General features: G+C 37.0%; 1 protein-coding gene across 2 annotated transcripts in view; it reads right to left on the reverse strand.

Annotated features, from left to right (window-relative positions):
• ZGRF1 (zinc finger GRF-type containing 1) overlaps positions 1-15299 on the reverse strand; it is an 85618-nt gene that overhangs the window by 12067 nt on the left and 58252 nt on the right. For both annotated transcript variants that reach the window (XM_047091557.1, XM_047091556.1), the window contains 7 exons: positions 13751-13865; positions 11255-11514; positions 9045-9204; positions 7727-7804; positions 7142-7289; positions 3186-3313; positions 846-969 (listed from right to left, as the gene is read on the reverse strand). In XM_047091557.1, the coding sequence (XP_046947513.1) occupies positions 846-969; positions 3186-3313; positions 7142-7289; positions 7727-7804; positions 9045-9204; positions 11255-11514; positions 13751-13865 (1013 nt within the window). The remainder of the gene's footprint in view (positions 1-845; positions 970-3185; positions 3314-7141; positions 7290-7726; positions 7805-9044; positions 9205-11254; positions 11515-13750; positions 13866-15299) is intronic.

The raw sequence follows: 15299 nt of genomic DNA on the forward strand, positions 1-15299 counted from the left end.
AAAAATCTCTTTAAAAAAAAAAAAAAAAATAAGACACAGAACAGATGAACACAAGGGAAGGGAAGCAAAAATAATATAAAAGCAGGGAGGCGGACAAAACATGAGACTCTTAAATATGGAGAACAAACAGAGGGTTACTGAAGGGGTTGGGGGAGGGGGGATGAGCTAAACGGATAAGGGGCATTAAGGAATCTACCCCCGAAATCATCGTTGCACTATATGCTAACTAACTTGGATGTAAAGTAAAAATAAATACATAAATAAATTAATTAAATTTTAAAAAAGATACATTAATAATTAGGGGAGCCTGGGTGGCTCCATCAGTTAAGTGTCAGACTTGATTTAGGCTCAGGTCATGATCTCATGGTTCACTGAGTCCAAGCCCTGCAGTGGGCTCTGCGCTGACTTCTTGGGATTCTGTCTCTCCCTCTCTCTCTGCTCCTCCCCTGCTCAGGATCCCTCTCTCTCAAAATTAGTAAATGTTAAAAAATATATATGTGTATATTAATAATTAATTAAAAAAATTCTTTTAAATGTGAAGCAGCACTCTACAACAGCTCTACAATAGGGGACATGGATAATAAAGACATTATAGAGTTTTTTAAGATTTTAGAGCAAAAGCAATATATTTACTACCCACTATTAAAGTAGTACATGGGGAAAAGATTCATTATATAAAAGGGTACTTAAATTACAAGGTGCTAGTTATCTTTAAGAGGGGTACTTTCTAAACAGTTACAATTATTTTAGGGCAGGGACTAAGTCTTCTAATATTTTCATTTTCGATCCATCTACACAGTATATAATCCATAAATGATAATTCTGCATGAATTGAACAGTAGTACCATTAAGCAGAGCCGATCAAAAAGAGTTTGTTCTAATCCATTTTCATGAGCTGCATCAGAACCCTGAATAGTAGGAGGAAGCTGTTTGGGATCTCCAACAAGAATCAGCTTTTCACACTCGAACCTAAAAACAGAATTCCAAAAATTAATCTAAGCAATAAGAGAAGGCATGCATTGACATCATTTGCTGCACTATTTTCCAACATGTATTCCCAGAGTTCTGGGAACTAACAAGGCTTAATAATGCTAATAAATGTATTAAAAGGCTTTGAACTTACTCAGTAAAAAACCCCTTACAATTTTTTCCTACATAAAACGTACTAAATGTCCCCTTGCCTCTGCATGGAATTAGCATTTTGCACAACACGTTTTGAGAAACAATGACTTTTAAATTCTATAAACTTAGAGGCTTTCATAGAAAACATTTGGCTTAAACTATTGCTTTAGAGATGAAATAAATTAAGTTCCTGGGGCTAAATGTCTTTTTAAATCGAGGTAGGATATCGTGGGAAAATGTCCAATTTTTTGTAGAAAAACTTGTATCTAAATCTCAACTCCATTATATTCTATGGACACAACAAGTTATTTAACTTCTCCAAGCTTCAGCACTCTTACCAGTAACCTGGATATGCTACTACTTTGCATAACTGTTATCAGGACTTCGTGCAGTATATGTGTTTAGTATACAGCAGGTGCTTCACATAACAGGAAATATTTCTTGTTACTCATAATAGCATTATTGCTTCTATTGTTAAATAGATAAACCCTATTACTCCTCTATCCTCTGTGCAGGACCTTACCGTTCCTCCATTCCCGGCTCCTGAGTGGGGTGACCAACTCATATTGGTTTGCTTAGGACTGTCCCAGTTTAACCTAAAATTCCCATGATGCAAGACCTCCCAAGTCCTGGGAAAATCATGACAGTAGGTACTCGTTCCCTCATTAACTGGGGATAGAACAAGGATTAGAACTCAGGCCTACTGAGTCCAAGTCTAGCACTCTTTCCACTGCCTTCAGGATCCCTCAGTTAGAGATGCTTTAAAAGCACAATGTTTCAATTAACTGATACAGCTTAGAAGATTTTATAGTCTTCTAAATTTTATTGGACAAAGTTTCATTTTCAACTTATTCTTCTGTACATAGTTTATATCCTTTCATAATATAAATTTTATTTTCAGAACTTAAACACTGGAACTTTATCAATGTAAGCAACTGAAGAACATTCTTCAGTAGACTTAGGTTCTCAAAATAGGACTAAAGAAGAACCTCTAATCTAGGTGAGAAACCTGCAAGGTTCTCTAGTAAAATTCTAGCACTAGTGTTATCAAGGCTTTAAAAATTATGTGATCTATCATCAGGGAAATGTAAATCAAAACTACAAGGAGATATCACCTCACACCTGTTAGAATGGCTAAAATCAACAACCCAAGAAACAACAGGTGTTGGCGAGGATGTGGAGAAAAAGGAACCCTTGTGCACTGTCGGTGGGAATGCAAACTGGTACAGCCACCATGGAAAACACTGTAGGGGTTCCTCAAAAAGTTAAAAATAGAACTACCCTATGATCTAGCAATTGCACTACCAGGTATTTACCCAAAGGATACAAAAATACTAATTCAAAGGGATACATGCACTCTTATGTTTACAGCAGCATTATTTACCATAGCAAAGATATAATAGCAGCCCAAGTGTCCATCCAGTGATGAATGGATAAAGAAGTGGTGTATACATACAATGAATATCATTCAGCCATAAAAAAGGAATGAAATCTGGCCATTTGCAATGACACAGATGGAGTGAGAGTATAATGCTAAGTGAAACAAATCAACCAAAAAAAGACAAATACCATCTCATTTCACTCATATGTGGAATTTAAAAATAAACAAGAAAGGGAAAAAAATAAGAGAGAGGTAAACCAAGAAACAAACTCTTAACTATCGAGAACAAACAGATGGTTGCAAGAGGGGAGGTGGGTGGGGGGAATGGGGTGAAATAGATGATGGGGATTAAGGAGGGCACTTGTGATGAGCACAGGATGATGTACAGAACTGATGAATCACTATATTGTATACCTGAAACTAATATAACATTGTATATTAACTCCCTGGAATTAAAACGAAAACTTTAAAAAGAATTATGTGATCCAAATGTCTCAACTGTGATCTAACAAAATTTTGACACATTAACCCCTCTCAAGTTCCCCTCTGCATTCTTTTAAAAAGTCACTTTAGTACCTAAACTGTTAAAAATTTTCAAAAAGTTTGGTAAGAGTTTGAAGTGCAAAATTATTTGAAATATTATGATATCTGAGTGTGTTTTGGAAAGGAATATTTAGGTTACCTTGCAATGGGAAGGAGAGAGGCCGGTTCAGTTATTTGACTACACTCATCCAGCACAACTACAGGAAATTTAAGATCATTCATGCATGGGAATGGGCAGGCTGCACAGGTAACTCCAACTACCCGCACCTTTATTACAATAAGAATATTATTAATTAACAAACTTTTAAAAAATAAGACAATGTATTTACCAAAGAACTTGTAGGCTAAAATCAGAAACGAGCTGTCCTAATTTAATTACTGGCAATCAGAAATCATAGGTCACTTTATTTCCACATTTTTGTCATTCCCACAGAGTGAATGGAAATCACAGCATAGAGGCTACTTAAGCCACAAGCCCCTTAATAAGAACAGATAAAAGACACATTTTGATATTCACAAGGGAGGTATTACAGTGTCAGGATTTAAAACGTTAAGGATGATATGCATATTTTATCCTTCTAGATGAAGCTAAATAAACACCACATGTGTTATCAACACAGGCCAAAGTGCTCCACGAAGAGCACTGAACACACTAATGAACTGCACTCTAGGATTTTAACTTACTTAAGAAAGTAAAGATGGCTACTTCTAAACAACAGTAAATTAGTGTCCTTGTGGCCTGTAAGTATATTTGAATCTTATAAGAGAATACCATTATTCTCAAGGCAAAAAGCCTGATGTAAAAAAAAAAAAAAAAAAAAAGCTCATATTGCAACTAAATATAAACAAGAGGAAAATGACTGAATTTTCTAATTATATGTGGCCATTGTACTAGTAGTCTAATAGCTACACACACACACACACACAAACACACACATGTGTGTATAGATACACATACACACAAGCATATATACATTTTTTTTCCTCTCTTAACAATCTGAAGTATAATTCTACTTCTTGGTAGCAAGGGCAGTCCACACAAACTGACCAAAATTTTGTCAACAAATGTGATTGACAAAAATGTGCTTTACAAATTAAACACTGCCTCCATAGGCCCTGTGAAACAAGAAATATTATAAACTCCTTATTTTCTTTAATAATAGATAACATTTATCACATACAATAACCCTTTGTCAGTTAGGTTTTCCTCTTGTTAAAAACAAAACCAAAAATCCCAAGGCCCCATTTATATTAGAATCTCCACAGTTTTTAAATATTCAGCTCTTGTGAAAGGATCCAGCAGGGGACACCACACTGTAGCACTATACATTCTCATGGTACCACTCTCAAATGGCATTCCTCATTTAATTTCTGGGAACTGTATCTGATAAGACAACCTTAGAATGAGAACCCTGAAGTTGTGACCCAGGAAGCAGTTTTTTTAGTTAAATAAATATCTAATACAAAAACCTAAATAACTAAGTTTTCTTTAAAATATCATTATGGGGGCGCCTGGGTGGCGCAGTCGGTTAAGCGTCCGACTTCAGCCAGGTCACGATCTCGCGGTCCGGGAGTTCGAGCCCCGCGTCAGGCTCTGGGCTGATGGCTCGGAGCCTGGAGCCTGTTTCCAATTCTGTGTCTCCCTCTCTCTCTGCCCCTGCCCTGTTCATGCTCTGTCTCTCTCTGTCCCCAAAATAAATAAACATTGAAAAAAAAAAATAAAAAAAAAAAATAAAATATCATTATGATTATTGAGGAGGGCACTCGTTGGGATGAGCACTGGGGGTTGTATGTCAGCGATGAACCATGGGAATCTACCCCAAAAACCAAGAGCACACTTCACATGCTGTATGTTAGCCAATTTGACAATAAATTATATTGAAAAATAAAATAAAATACTGTATTATTTATATATTTTAATTTGTCCTTGTATTGCTGAGTTTCTAACCACAGAAGAGATTTTTATTATTGATCTAGGAAATAGTCAACCACGAAGCATTTTTTAAAATTAATTTTATTGTAAAGACATGCCACTTTAGAAATGTGTTAGCTCTGACCTTGGAAATTTGCTAAATAAACTTTAAGAAAAATGTTTCCTTTAAAAGAGTTCTCATTTGTGAACAGATATTACCAGTGAGCAACAGATTATGCTATCTGGGCTTTCGCTTAGAAAATTATCAAAGAAGTCGTTAACAATTATTCTTACATGTCAATATTATGTTGAATAAGTGACTAAAATGGTAAATAATTTACATAAATGACTAATTTGCATTGATTGAACACAGTCAAACTAAGCCCTTCTGGATTAAGTAGAGAAGGAAGTAGAGTTGAGGAGAAGGAAGTAGAATTTGACTCTATAATTCAAAATACTTGAAAGCTCATCTGAAGCCTTCTGAGGACTTCTGTAAGCAAAACTTGTTGCAGATTGGTTATCATTTCCAATTCCCCCCTCCCTCCTTGTGAGAGTATTACACATCCGCACCCTTTGCCATGTGGCTTTGCAGCGCTTCCCACCAGAGAAGTAGGTGGACTGTATTTCCCTGTCCCACTACTGCTGGGCTTGGCCATCTGACCTGTTAAAGCAAATGGAGTATTAGCAGACATAATATGAACAAACGCTTTAAATGTATTTGTGTGATCCTGCCCACCTTCTTGTGCTTCTGCCATCCGTCAGGAGAAGGCCATCATGCCATAGGCAACTGTTCTCAGAACGAGAGACCTGAACCACAGCCTCAAGCTGGGCCGTGCCAAATGACCTCTATAGTCATGAGTCTGTTGTCTTAAAGTACTGAGATTTTGTTTGTTAAGCAGCATTTTTTGGAAAGAGCTAAGCAATACCAGGACCCAAGCATGTTGATTTTTCCAAATTTCTTTTTATATAATTTTTTTAAGTTTATTTATTTTGAGAAGGGGTGGGGGAGGGAGAGGGAGAGAAAGAGAATCCCAAGCAGGCTCCACACTGTCAGTGCAGAGACCGATGCGGGGTTTGAACTCATGAACCATGAGATCATGACCTGAGCTGAAACCAAGAGCCAGCCGCTCAACTGACTGAGCCGCCCAGGTGCCCCGATTTTTCCAAATCTCTTGCAGAAAGTGACCAATGTCCACATGGTCCAAACAGCCAACAACCCCCTTTTCCTCCATTCCTCTTTCTTTTCTGCATGCTCTCCTTTCATTGGTGGGAGCTACTCATTGGCTTCTTTCTCATCAGCTGCCAGCTGAAGGAAGCTGCTCTGGATGAGAAGTTGATAAAAGGGATGATGCTACCTGTTACAGGTTAGGATCCTATGTGCCCGGTCTTGGCTTCCAATACCTAGAAGCAAGTATCTGAGACTCCTAGATTGTCAGATACAGACAGACCCTGAAAGGCTTGGCTTTCTAGGGAAAGCATTAAAGACAAATTTCACTTGATATTTTGCCCAGGTCAGACCTTCTCCTCTCCAATTTCACCTAGAAAAAAACCAAGTTTCACTTAACTTGCCCAGAAAACTATCTTCTGTTTCCTCTTTAAGGGGAGGTTTTTCTCAATAATAAATAATTATTATAAATAATATACTTATATATAACTTATATAAAAATTATAAAATAATGCATTAATAATAAAAACCTTTTCTCTTTCCTCTTTAAGCTTATAAAAAGATATACAAATAGGGGCACCTGGGTGGCTCAGTTGGTTGAGTCTGACTCTTGATTTCGGCTCAGGTCATGATCTTACAGTTTCATACGTTCAAATCCTGCGTTGGGCTCGGTGCTGACAGTGCGGGGCCTGTTTGGGATCCTCTCTCTCCCCATCTCTCTCTGCCCCTCCCCCACTTGTGCTCTTTCTGTCTCAAAATTATAAATAAATAATGAATAAATATTTTAAATACACACACGCAAATACAGAAAAGGAGAAAAGATAACTCAGTCATGGTAAGCTGGATCTGTTCACAAATTTGAAGAGTGTTTTCTGATAGGATAAAACACACACCAGATGGACATACACCTTATTTGAATCTAAACTATCACAGTCATTTGTTTTATTTAAAGGAAATATTCTCCGTCAACAAGAAAAAGAAATCTGAATAGTATGTATAAATGAAGAAACAAACTTACCTGCTTCAGCAGGGTTTTATTGGTCCCCAGTTTATGCTGCTCAATACTTTTTCTGACATAGATCTTTTCCAGAGGAGTCAAGTCTTCTTTCATTAGTGCGTTCAGTTCTTTTAGTTGCTCATTTTCATTTTCTGAGCTAGCATGCAAACTAAAAAAAGTATTACATAAAACAATATCCCTCTTTGTCCCATTTTCACATTATAAAAATATAAAATACAGATTTTCTAAGTTAAAAAAGATAAAAAAGATAAATCTTTTTCCACTCTTCTTCAAAAACCAAATTTAAGGTAAGAGTTATATAAAATTATTATACTTCTTGGGGTGCCTGGGTGGCTCAGTCAGTTGAGCAACAGACTCTGGGTTTCGGCTCAGGTCATGATTTCAAAGTGTTGGGATCAAGTCCCAGTGCTGGGCTCCACATTGAGTGTGGAGTCTGCTTGGGATTTTCTTTATCCCAATCTCTCTCTGCCCCTCCCCCGCTTGTGTGTACGTGGGTACACTCTCTCTCAAAAATAAATAAATAAACTTAAAAAAAAATTGTACTTCTCTGAGCACTCTGTGACTTCTGGAATTCAGTGTTCTCACCTATAAGGTAAAATTGGTTTGGCAATCTTCCTAACACTCCCAACTCTGACGAACTTTTCAAATCCAAGACTGAGAAGCCTTTAAAGAAAACAAGGTAAAATAGATTCCGATTATTTAGAAGAATATAAAGCAAAGTTTCATATAATATTTATGTTACTAAAATTAATTTTGTGTAATAGTGTATCTTATAGTTATAGAAGTCAATCTGAAATGTCCAAACTCAGAGTAAATGCAATGTAGCTAAAAGTCTTTTTTTATATAAGGCGTTTTATAGAGAATTTTTAAATTCAACTGAGGGTTCATTAAATGTTTATAAAATATTGATGTTAGTATTTATCACATATAAAATTGTCTCTAACAACATAATAATATGGAAAACAATAGCTACCATATACTGAGCATCAGGATTTATTAGGAATAAATACTTTATCTTTACATACATTATCTCATTTAATATTCATTACAACTCTGCACGACAGTATCTCATCTTAGAGATGAGGACTCCAAAAAAAAAGTGAGGTATTTTGCTGAGGCCACATAGCTAGAAAGTGGAGTCAGCCATGATTCAACCTAGGCAAGTCTGTCTACCTCTAAAGGCTATGATCATTTGTATATATACATCACTCCCTTTCTGAAGGACAATTTTGCAAAATATATTAGGGAGCTTAAAAATGTATCTTGGGGCGCCTGGATGGTTCAGTCAGTTGAGCCTCTGACTCTTGATTTTGTCTCAGGTTATGATCTCACAGCTTACAGGTTCAAGCCCCATGTCAGCCTCTGCACTGCCAGGGTGGAGCCTGCTTGGGATTCTCTCTCTCTACCTCTCTCTCTCTCTCTCTCTCTCGAAACAAATACATAAACTTATAATAAACAAACAAACTTAAAAAAAATTTTTTTTTAATGTTTATATCTTGGGGCACCTGGCTGGCTCAGTTGGTAAGAATGCAACTCTTTATCTCGGGGTTGAGAGTTTAAACTAACATTGGGCACGTTGGCCACAGAGCTTACTTAATAAGAAAAAAAGGTTGATATCTTTTATTCTAGACCTGGGACTGTTTCCTAAGGAAAGAATCAGAAATGGAGATAAAGATTTGTATTTAAGGATTTTGTCACAATATTATTTATAATGGCAAAAATATGGAAAAAATTAACGGATCAAGGCACGTGGCTGGCTCAAGTGGAGGAGTGTGCAACTCTAGATCTCAGAGTCATGAGTTTGAGCCCCACGTTGGTTGTAGAGATTACTTAAATAAATAAAACTTGTAAAAAAAATAAATAAATAAAATATTAGACACTTAAATACACTAGTCATACCTACCCAAGAAGTACTCTGTCCACAGCTACATTAGTGGAAGAAGAAATGAGAAGTTTCCATGGTCTTGCATTTCCAACTGTAGGAACTTCACTCTTTTCAAATAGCTGTACAAAAAACAAAATCACCACTGCCAGCAAATAACTCTTTCCTGCTCCAAAAACACCTAATTATTTTGAAGGAAAGGGAAATAGAATAAAGGCAATGTCATAAATAAATTTTTGAAAGTATAAGAAATATTTCATCCATCTGCTTCCCTCTCCCTTTCATTTAATTAATTTAGTCAAAAGACATTCACTGAGTGACTACTATGTGCTTTGCACAAGGGATAAATAGATAACCAAAGGCCTCCACATTTAATGAATCTACGCAGGAAAACAAAGTGAAGGAACAATGATAAAATAATATGATAAGCAACACTGTTATTGTATCAAAGAAAGAACATTCCTCTCTGCTTTGGTAGAGATGGGAATGCTTCCTAAAAATAAAAAGTAGCAGAACTAAGTCTTCCAGCATAATATATCCAGACTGCTTAAAGAAAGGGTCATTCCAGGCAAAGGCATGACAAAGTATGCAGATGTTAACTATTTCTACACAGCCTATAGCAAAATAGGTAAGAGACAAGGCCGACAAAGTAGGCAAGAGGATAAATCACAAGAATTCTGCTTGGTGTGGCTAAAAAGTTTAAAGTTTGTCTTGCAGACCAGGGAAAGTCACTGAAGGATTTTAAGCAATAGAATTCACTTAGGCAGACTGTATTTTGTAAAAACTACTTGAGTGAAAATATTAAGAAGAAAAAAACTAAAGGTGGAGCAATTAGAAAGGGGTGTGAGGTAACCATAACAATAATACATGCTAACGTTCCTCAGTGCCTCCCATGTGTCAGACACTGTTCTACGCCCTTTACCAGTGTTCACTCATATGGTCCTCCAACCCTAAGAGAAAGATGCTGTTATCAACTTATGTTACAGAGTAGGAAATTAAAGCTGAGATAAGTAACCTGCTAAGGTCATGCAGCTAATACACGAGAGCACCAGGATGTAAATCCAGGATTCCAGCTCTAGAGCCTACCTTTTCACCACCAGGCTATATAGGAGGTACAGTGAAGGCTTGGATGGAGGGGACCCAAGTAACCTGGAGAGGAGAAAACTTATAGGAAAGAAAGGTAGAAACCAGAAGTGAAACATCTCAGTGACTAATCTGATGGGGGGAGATAAACAGAGAGGAGGAGGAAGATTAAGAGAGTCACTTCATCTAAGGAGAAAGAATAATCAAGGATGAGTCCCAGGTATCTAGCTTGGTCAACAGGGTGAATGTGATATAAATCCTCAAAATAGCACAAAATAGCTTTGGAGTGGATGTTTGAGGAAATGAGCTAAAAAGGTGACAGAATCCAGATAGAATTATTAGCTCTGAAGAGGGGGAAGTAAAGCTCCTTTACTGGGACAGAACCAAAAAAGGTAAAAATAGGTTCAAACTTAGGTAAAATGGGGGAGAGCAGGATATTGAGAGGAATTTCTGTTATAAACTCCATTTCCTGTTTTATTTTTTTTTTTTTAATTAAAAAAAAATTTTTTTTTCAACATTTATTTATTTTTCTTGGGACAGAGAGAGAAAGAGCATGAACGGGGGAGGGGCTGAGAGAGAGGGAGACACAGAATTGGAAACAGGCTCCAGGCTCTGAGCCATCAGCCCAGAGCCCGACGCGGGGCTCGAACTCACGGACCGCGAGATCGTGACCTGGATGAAGTCGGACGCTTAACCGACTGCGCCACCCAGGCGCCCCTCCATTTCCTGTTTCAAAGGCAGAATCAATTTTAGAGGGAGTAGGGCAAGGGCCAGGAGAGATTAAAGGTTTGGAATAGCTGCTGGGGGAGGATGAAAGTGTGAGCTCACTGGAAATTAACAAAAGGCTTCGTTGCTCAGGCTTGAAGTTCACTCTGATAGTGCAACACGTAGATATCTAGATCAAGTCTGGATACTGTGAATAATGAGTATATAATGCTACTCATTCATTAGATACGCTGCCTATTCTCCCTTTCAGGATGGTCAGTTCTGCTCTCATCTAATAGTTTACTAAAGTAGGTTCAGACTCAAAATAATCTATGTAGAGTCATTCTAGAATCTTCTGTGATTAGGAAATTACAAGCAGACAGAGTTACAAAAGTGCATATAACAGTATATTTATTAGAACTGCTTTCTTTCTTGCTTCTTACCATGTATGATCGTGATAGGGAGGGTATGTGTTTGCAGTTCCTTCACTTCAGCATTTTCGTGCGATGCCATCATTTGAGCTATCTGAATTAAGGCTGTAGCTTGATCCTCATTTAACTTGTGTGCCTGAATTAATTGACTAGCTAACTGCAATGTTGCTTCTAGGCTGAGAAGTTCAAATTTTGTATTGATACTTGAGAAGGCTGGTGGGATAAATTTTCTCTTACTGACTCTCTTGTTGCTAACTACAGTTGACGAAGACCTAGTAAAAAGGCAGCAAAAAAAAAAAAAAAAATCAAAGGAAAATGAGGGGTTTTTGAAATAGTGAGTAAACCTATTAATAACCTTCATTTCATAAGCATCATAGAGAACATTTTTTTAAGGGCACAAATGGATATATATACCCCATTTTGAAGGAGGGTAGAGGAGAAGAAAACTAATGTTTTAATGCTATTTTGAATACCAACTATGTGCCAGCGCTATGCTAAGCATTTTACATATTATTTGATGTGATCTTAAAAACAACACTAAGAAGTAGTTAATTAGCCCAAATAAGATACAGAAATATTAATTTTTTTTCCCAAAAAGCACACAGATAATAAGCGGTGTACTGACTTTAAAGCCCACGTTCTATTATACAAGGCTGTCTTAGGTAATTAATACAGCCTCTATTTCAGGTAAAACTATAATAAATAAATTGGTTTTATTTCTATTTTTATAAAGGATCAATTCATTTCAAAGATTAAATAACAAAGATAGATAATAACATAATGGGATCATAAGGATTTTTATTTTTTACCTAGAATTTCATTATACTGAGAGAAAGGAAACACCACAAGACAGATAACATTCCAAATTAGAAACTAGACTTTTTCTACCATTTTAGTGAATTTAACAGAATATCACTTCCAATATTTTAAAAGGGGGTATTTTAAAACTTGAGAAATTAAGTTTATGTCAAGAATAAAGTGAGTACAGGGCGCTTGGGTGGCTCAGTCGGTTAAATGTCCAACCCTTGATTTCGGCTCAGGATATGATCTCACAGTTCGTGAGATCCAGTCCCCCACAGGGCTCTGCGCTGACAGCATGGAGTCTGCTTGGGATTCTCTCTCTCTCTCTCTCTCTCTCTCTCTCTCTCTCTGTTTCTGCCCCTCCCTTGCTCGTGCATGCACACTCCCTCTCTCTCAAAATAAACATAAAAAAAAATAGTATCAATGTACATACTGAATTCAACCTATAAAAAGGATTCTTTTTTATTTTAGTTTAGTTTATCTTTTTAATTTACATCCAAGTTAGTGAGCATATAGTAAAATAATGATTTCAGGAGTAGAATCCAGTGATTCATTATCTACATATAACACCCAGTGCTCATCCCAACAAGTGCCCTCTTCAATGCCTCTTGACCATTTAGTCTATCCCCTGACCCAACACCCTGCCAGCAACCCTCAGCTTGTTCTCTGTATTTAAAAGAAAAAATTTTTTTAATGTTTATTCACTTTTGGGAGACAGAGGATGAGCGGCGGAGGGGCAGTTAGAGAGGGAGATACAGAATCCCAACCAGGCTCCAGGCACTGAGCTGTCAGCACAGAACCTGACATGGGACTTGAACTTTCGAGCTGTGATATCATGACCTGAGATGAAGTTGGACGCTTAACCAACTGAGCCACCCAGGTGCCCCTGTTCTCTGTATTTAAGAGTCTCTTAGGTTTTGCCCCCTTCCCTGTTTTTATATTATTTTTGCTTCCCTTCCCTTATGTTCATCTGTTTTGGATCTTAAATTCCACTTTTGAGTGAAGTCATACAGTATTTGTCTTTCTCTAATTTCACTTAGCATAATACACTCTACTCTAGTTCCACCCATGCTGCAAATGACAAGATTCCATTCTTTTTCATTGCCAAGTAATACTACATTGTGTGTATGTATATATATATATGTGTATATATATATATATATATATATATATATATATATATATATACCACATCTTCTTTATCCATTCATCAGTTGATGGACATTTGGGCTCTTTCCATATTTTGGCTACTGTCAATACAGCTGCTATAAACACTGGGGTGCATGTGCCCCTTTGAAACAGCACTCCTGTATCCTATGGATAAACACCTCGTAGGGCAATTGCTGGGTCATAGAGTAGTTCTAATTTTAATTTTTTGTGGAACCTCCATACTGTTTTCTAAAGTGGCTGCACCAGTTTGCATTCCCACTAAAAGAATTCTTTTACATGTTAAATAATTTGTGGCATAAAAACAGAAATGAATAAAAAATCAACACTCAGAATCTCCCTAAAATATCATTCCTTGAAGAAGGCAAAAATTTACACTAACATCCTTTTAACTACTGACAGACAGTAACCTCATGGTCTCTGAAAGATAATTAAAATATTTTTGGCAAAAATGTATGTAATGTACTTTGAACGCATTTTCATATTCACAGCTAGTCACCATTTTTGAACACCAATGACCGCTGGTAAATAATGACTTACATTGTTAACAGGTACGGTGTTAGAGGTAGAGTAGCTGGGTTAAAGTAGTCCTGAATGTTTTTCAAAGTGGTCAGCTCTGTGCTAGCATTACAAACCAACAATGCATGGACCACTACTGTAGAGAGAACGCAGAAACTGAACATTTAATGAAAATAAAATGGATCATAAAGGAACTATTTAAAACATTCGATACAACTCAGAGCTCAGCTACTGCATTTTTTTTTTTTCAACATTTATTTTTGGGACAGAGAGAGACAGAGCATGAACGGGGGAGGGGCAGAGAGAGAGGGAGACACAGAATCAGAAACAGGCTCCAGGCTCCGAGCCATCAGCCCAGAGCCTGACGCGGGGCTCGAACTCACGGACCGTGAGATCGTGACCTGGCTGAAGTCGGACGCTTAACCGACTGCGCCACCCAGGTGCCCCACAGCTACTGCATTAATCACATGACATAAAATAAACCCTTAAGTATATGGGGAGGTACTTCTACCCATTAAACTACTATACGATCTACTTATTCATACTTTTTCCACGGTATCCATAAATTGCATAACTTAAATCAAACTTGGACTTCTATATATCACCTAATGAGCAATAACTACTGTTTTGAGTTAGTGCATGGTGACCCTCCTTGATAGTTCCAACTAATCAGCATACCACCTTGTGCTGTATAGTATTTGTGTAACTTCGGAACATTTTCTTTCATTCTTCAACTATTTTATAGAAATATAGGGAAAGCAGAAAGTTAGAACGCTGATATTGCTGGGGAAACAACGGTAGCAAATACTAAAATACACATATGGGGCGCCTGGTGGCCCAGTCAGTTAAGCATCTGACTTTGGCTCAGGTCATGATCTCACAGCTTGTGGGTTCAAGCCCCACGTCAGGTTCTGTGCTGACAGCTCAGAGCCTGGAGTCTGCTTCAGATTCTGTCTCCCTCTCTCTCTTTGTCCCTCCCCCACTCGCACTCATGCACGTGCGTGCGCTCTCTCTCTCTCAAAAAATAAATAAAAATAAAAAAAATACACATATGGAAGTGACAAATTAAGTAACAAATGTTTACTTAATTAGGCAGGCTCTTACTGGACTCAAGCTAGTTGGCTAGATTTATTTCGTTCTTGAAGAAAATATTCAAAAGTTAGAAATGTATATGAAGTACTTAAATGAATCATTAAATGTTGTCTTTAATTAGTTATAGACCAAATTCGACCATCAGGAATTATTTCAGAGATCAAGATGTATAGACATATCTACAGATTCTTAGAACTGAACAGGGATTCAGCCTACTAAAATTTCCTTTATTAAAATAGTAATAAGACTGGTAGCCTAGAAGCTTATTGAAAATTTCTCAAGACAGATGATAAAATACCCTCAAAATAAAAATCATACCCTCCTCTTCAGTTGCCTACAAAATCTCTTGCAAAATCTATAAGACCTTCTCAATATAAAATAAACGATTTATTTACTAAATGTACCCTATTAGAATAATAAACCAAAAGAATTCAAAAACCAAGAGAATCAAAACTTGCTGTAAGAAATTATTTGAGGG

The sequence above is a fragment of the Lynx rufus genome, unplaced genomic scaffold (genome assembly GCF_022079265.1).
Source record: "Lynx rufus isolate CCGP_SWC_20201006 ecotype Redwood Valley unplaced genomic scaffold, mLynRuf1.p SCAF_3, whole genome shotgun sequence".
Classification (NCBI taxonomy): Eukaryota; Metazoa; Chordata; class Mammalia; order Carnivora; family Felidae; genus Lynx; species Lynx rufus.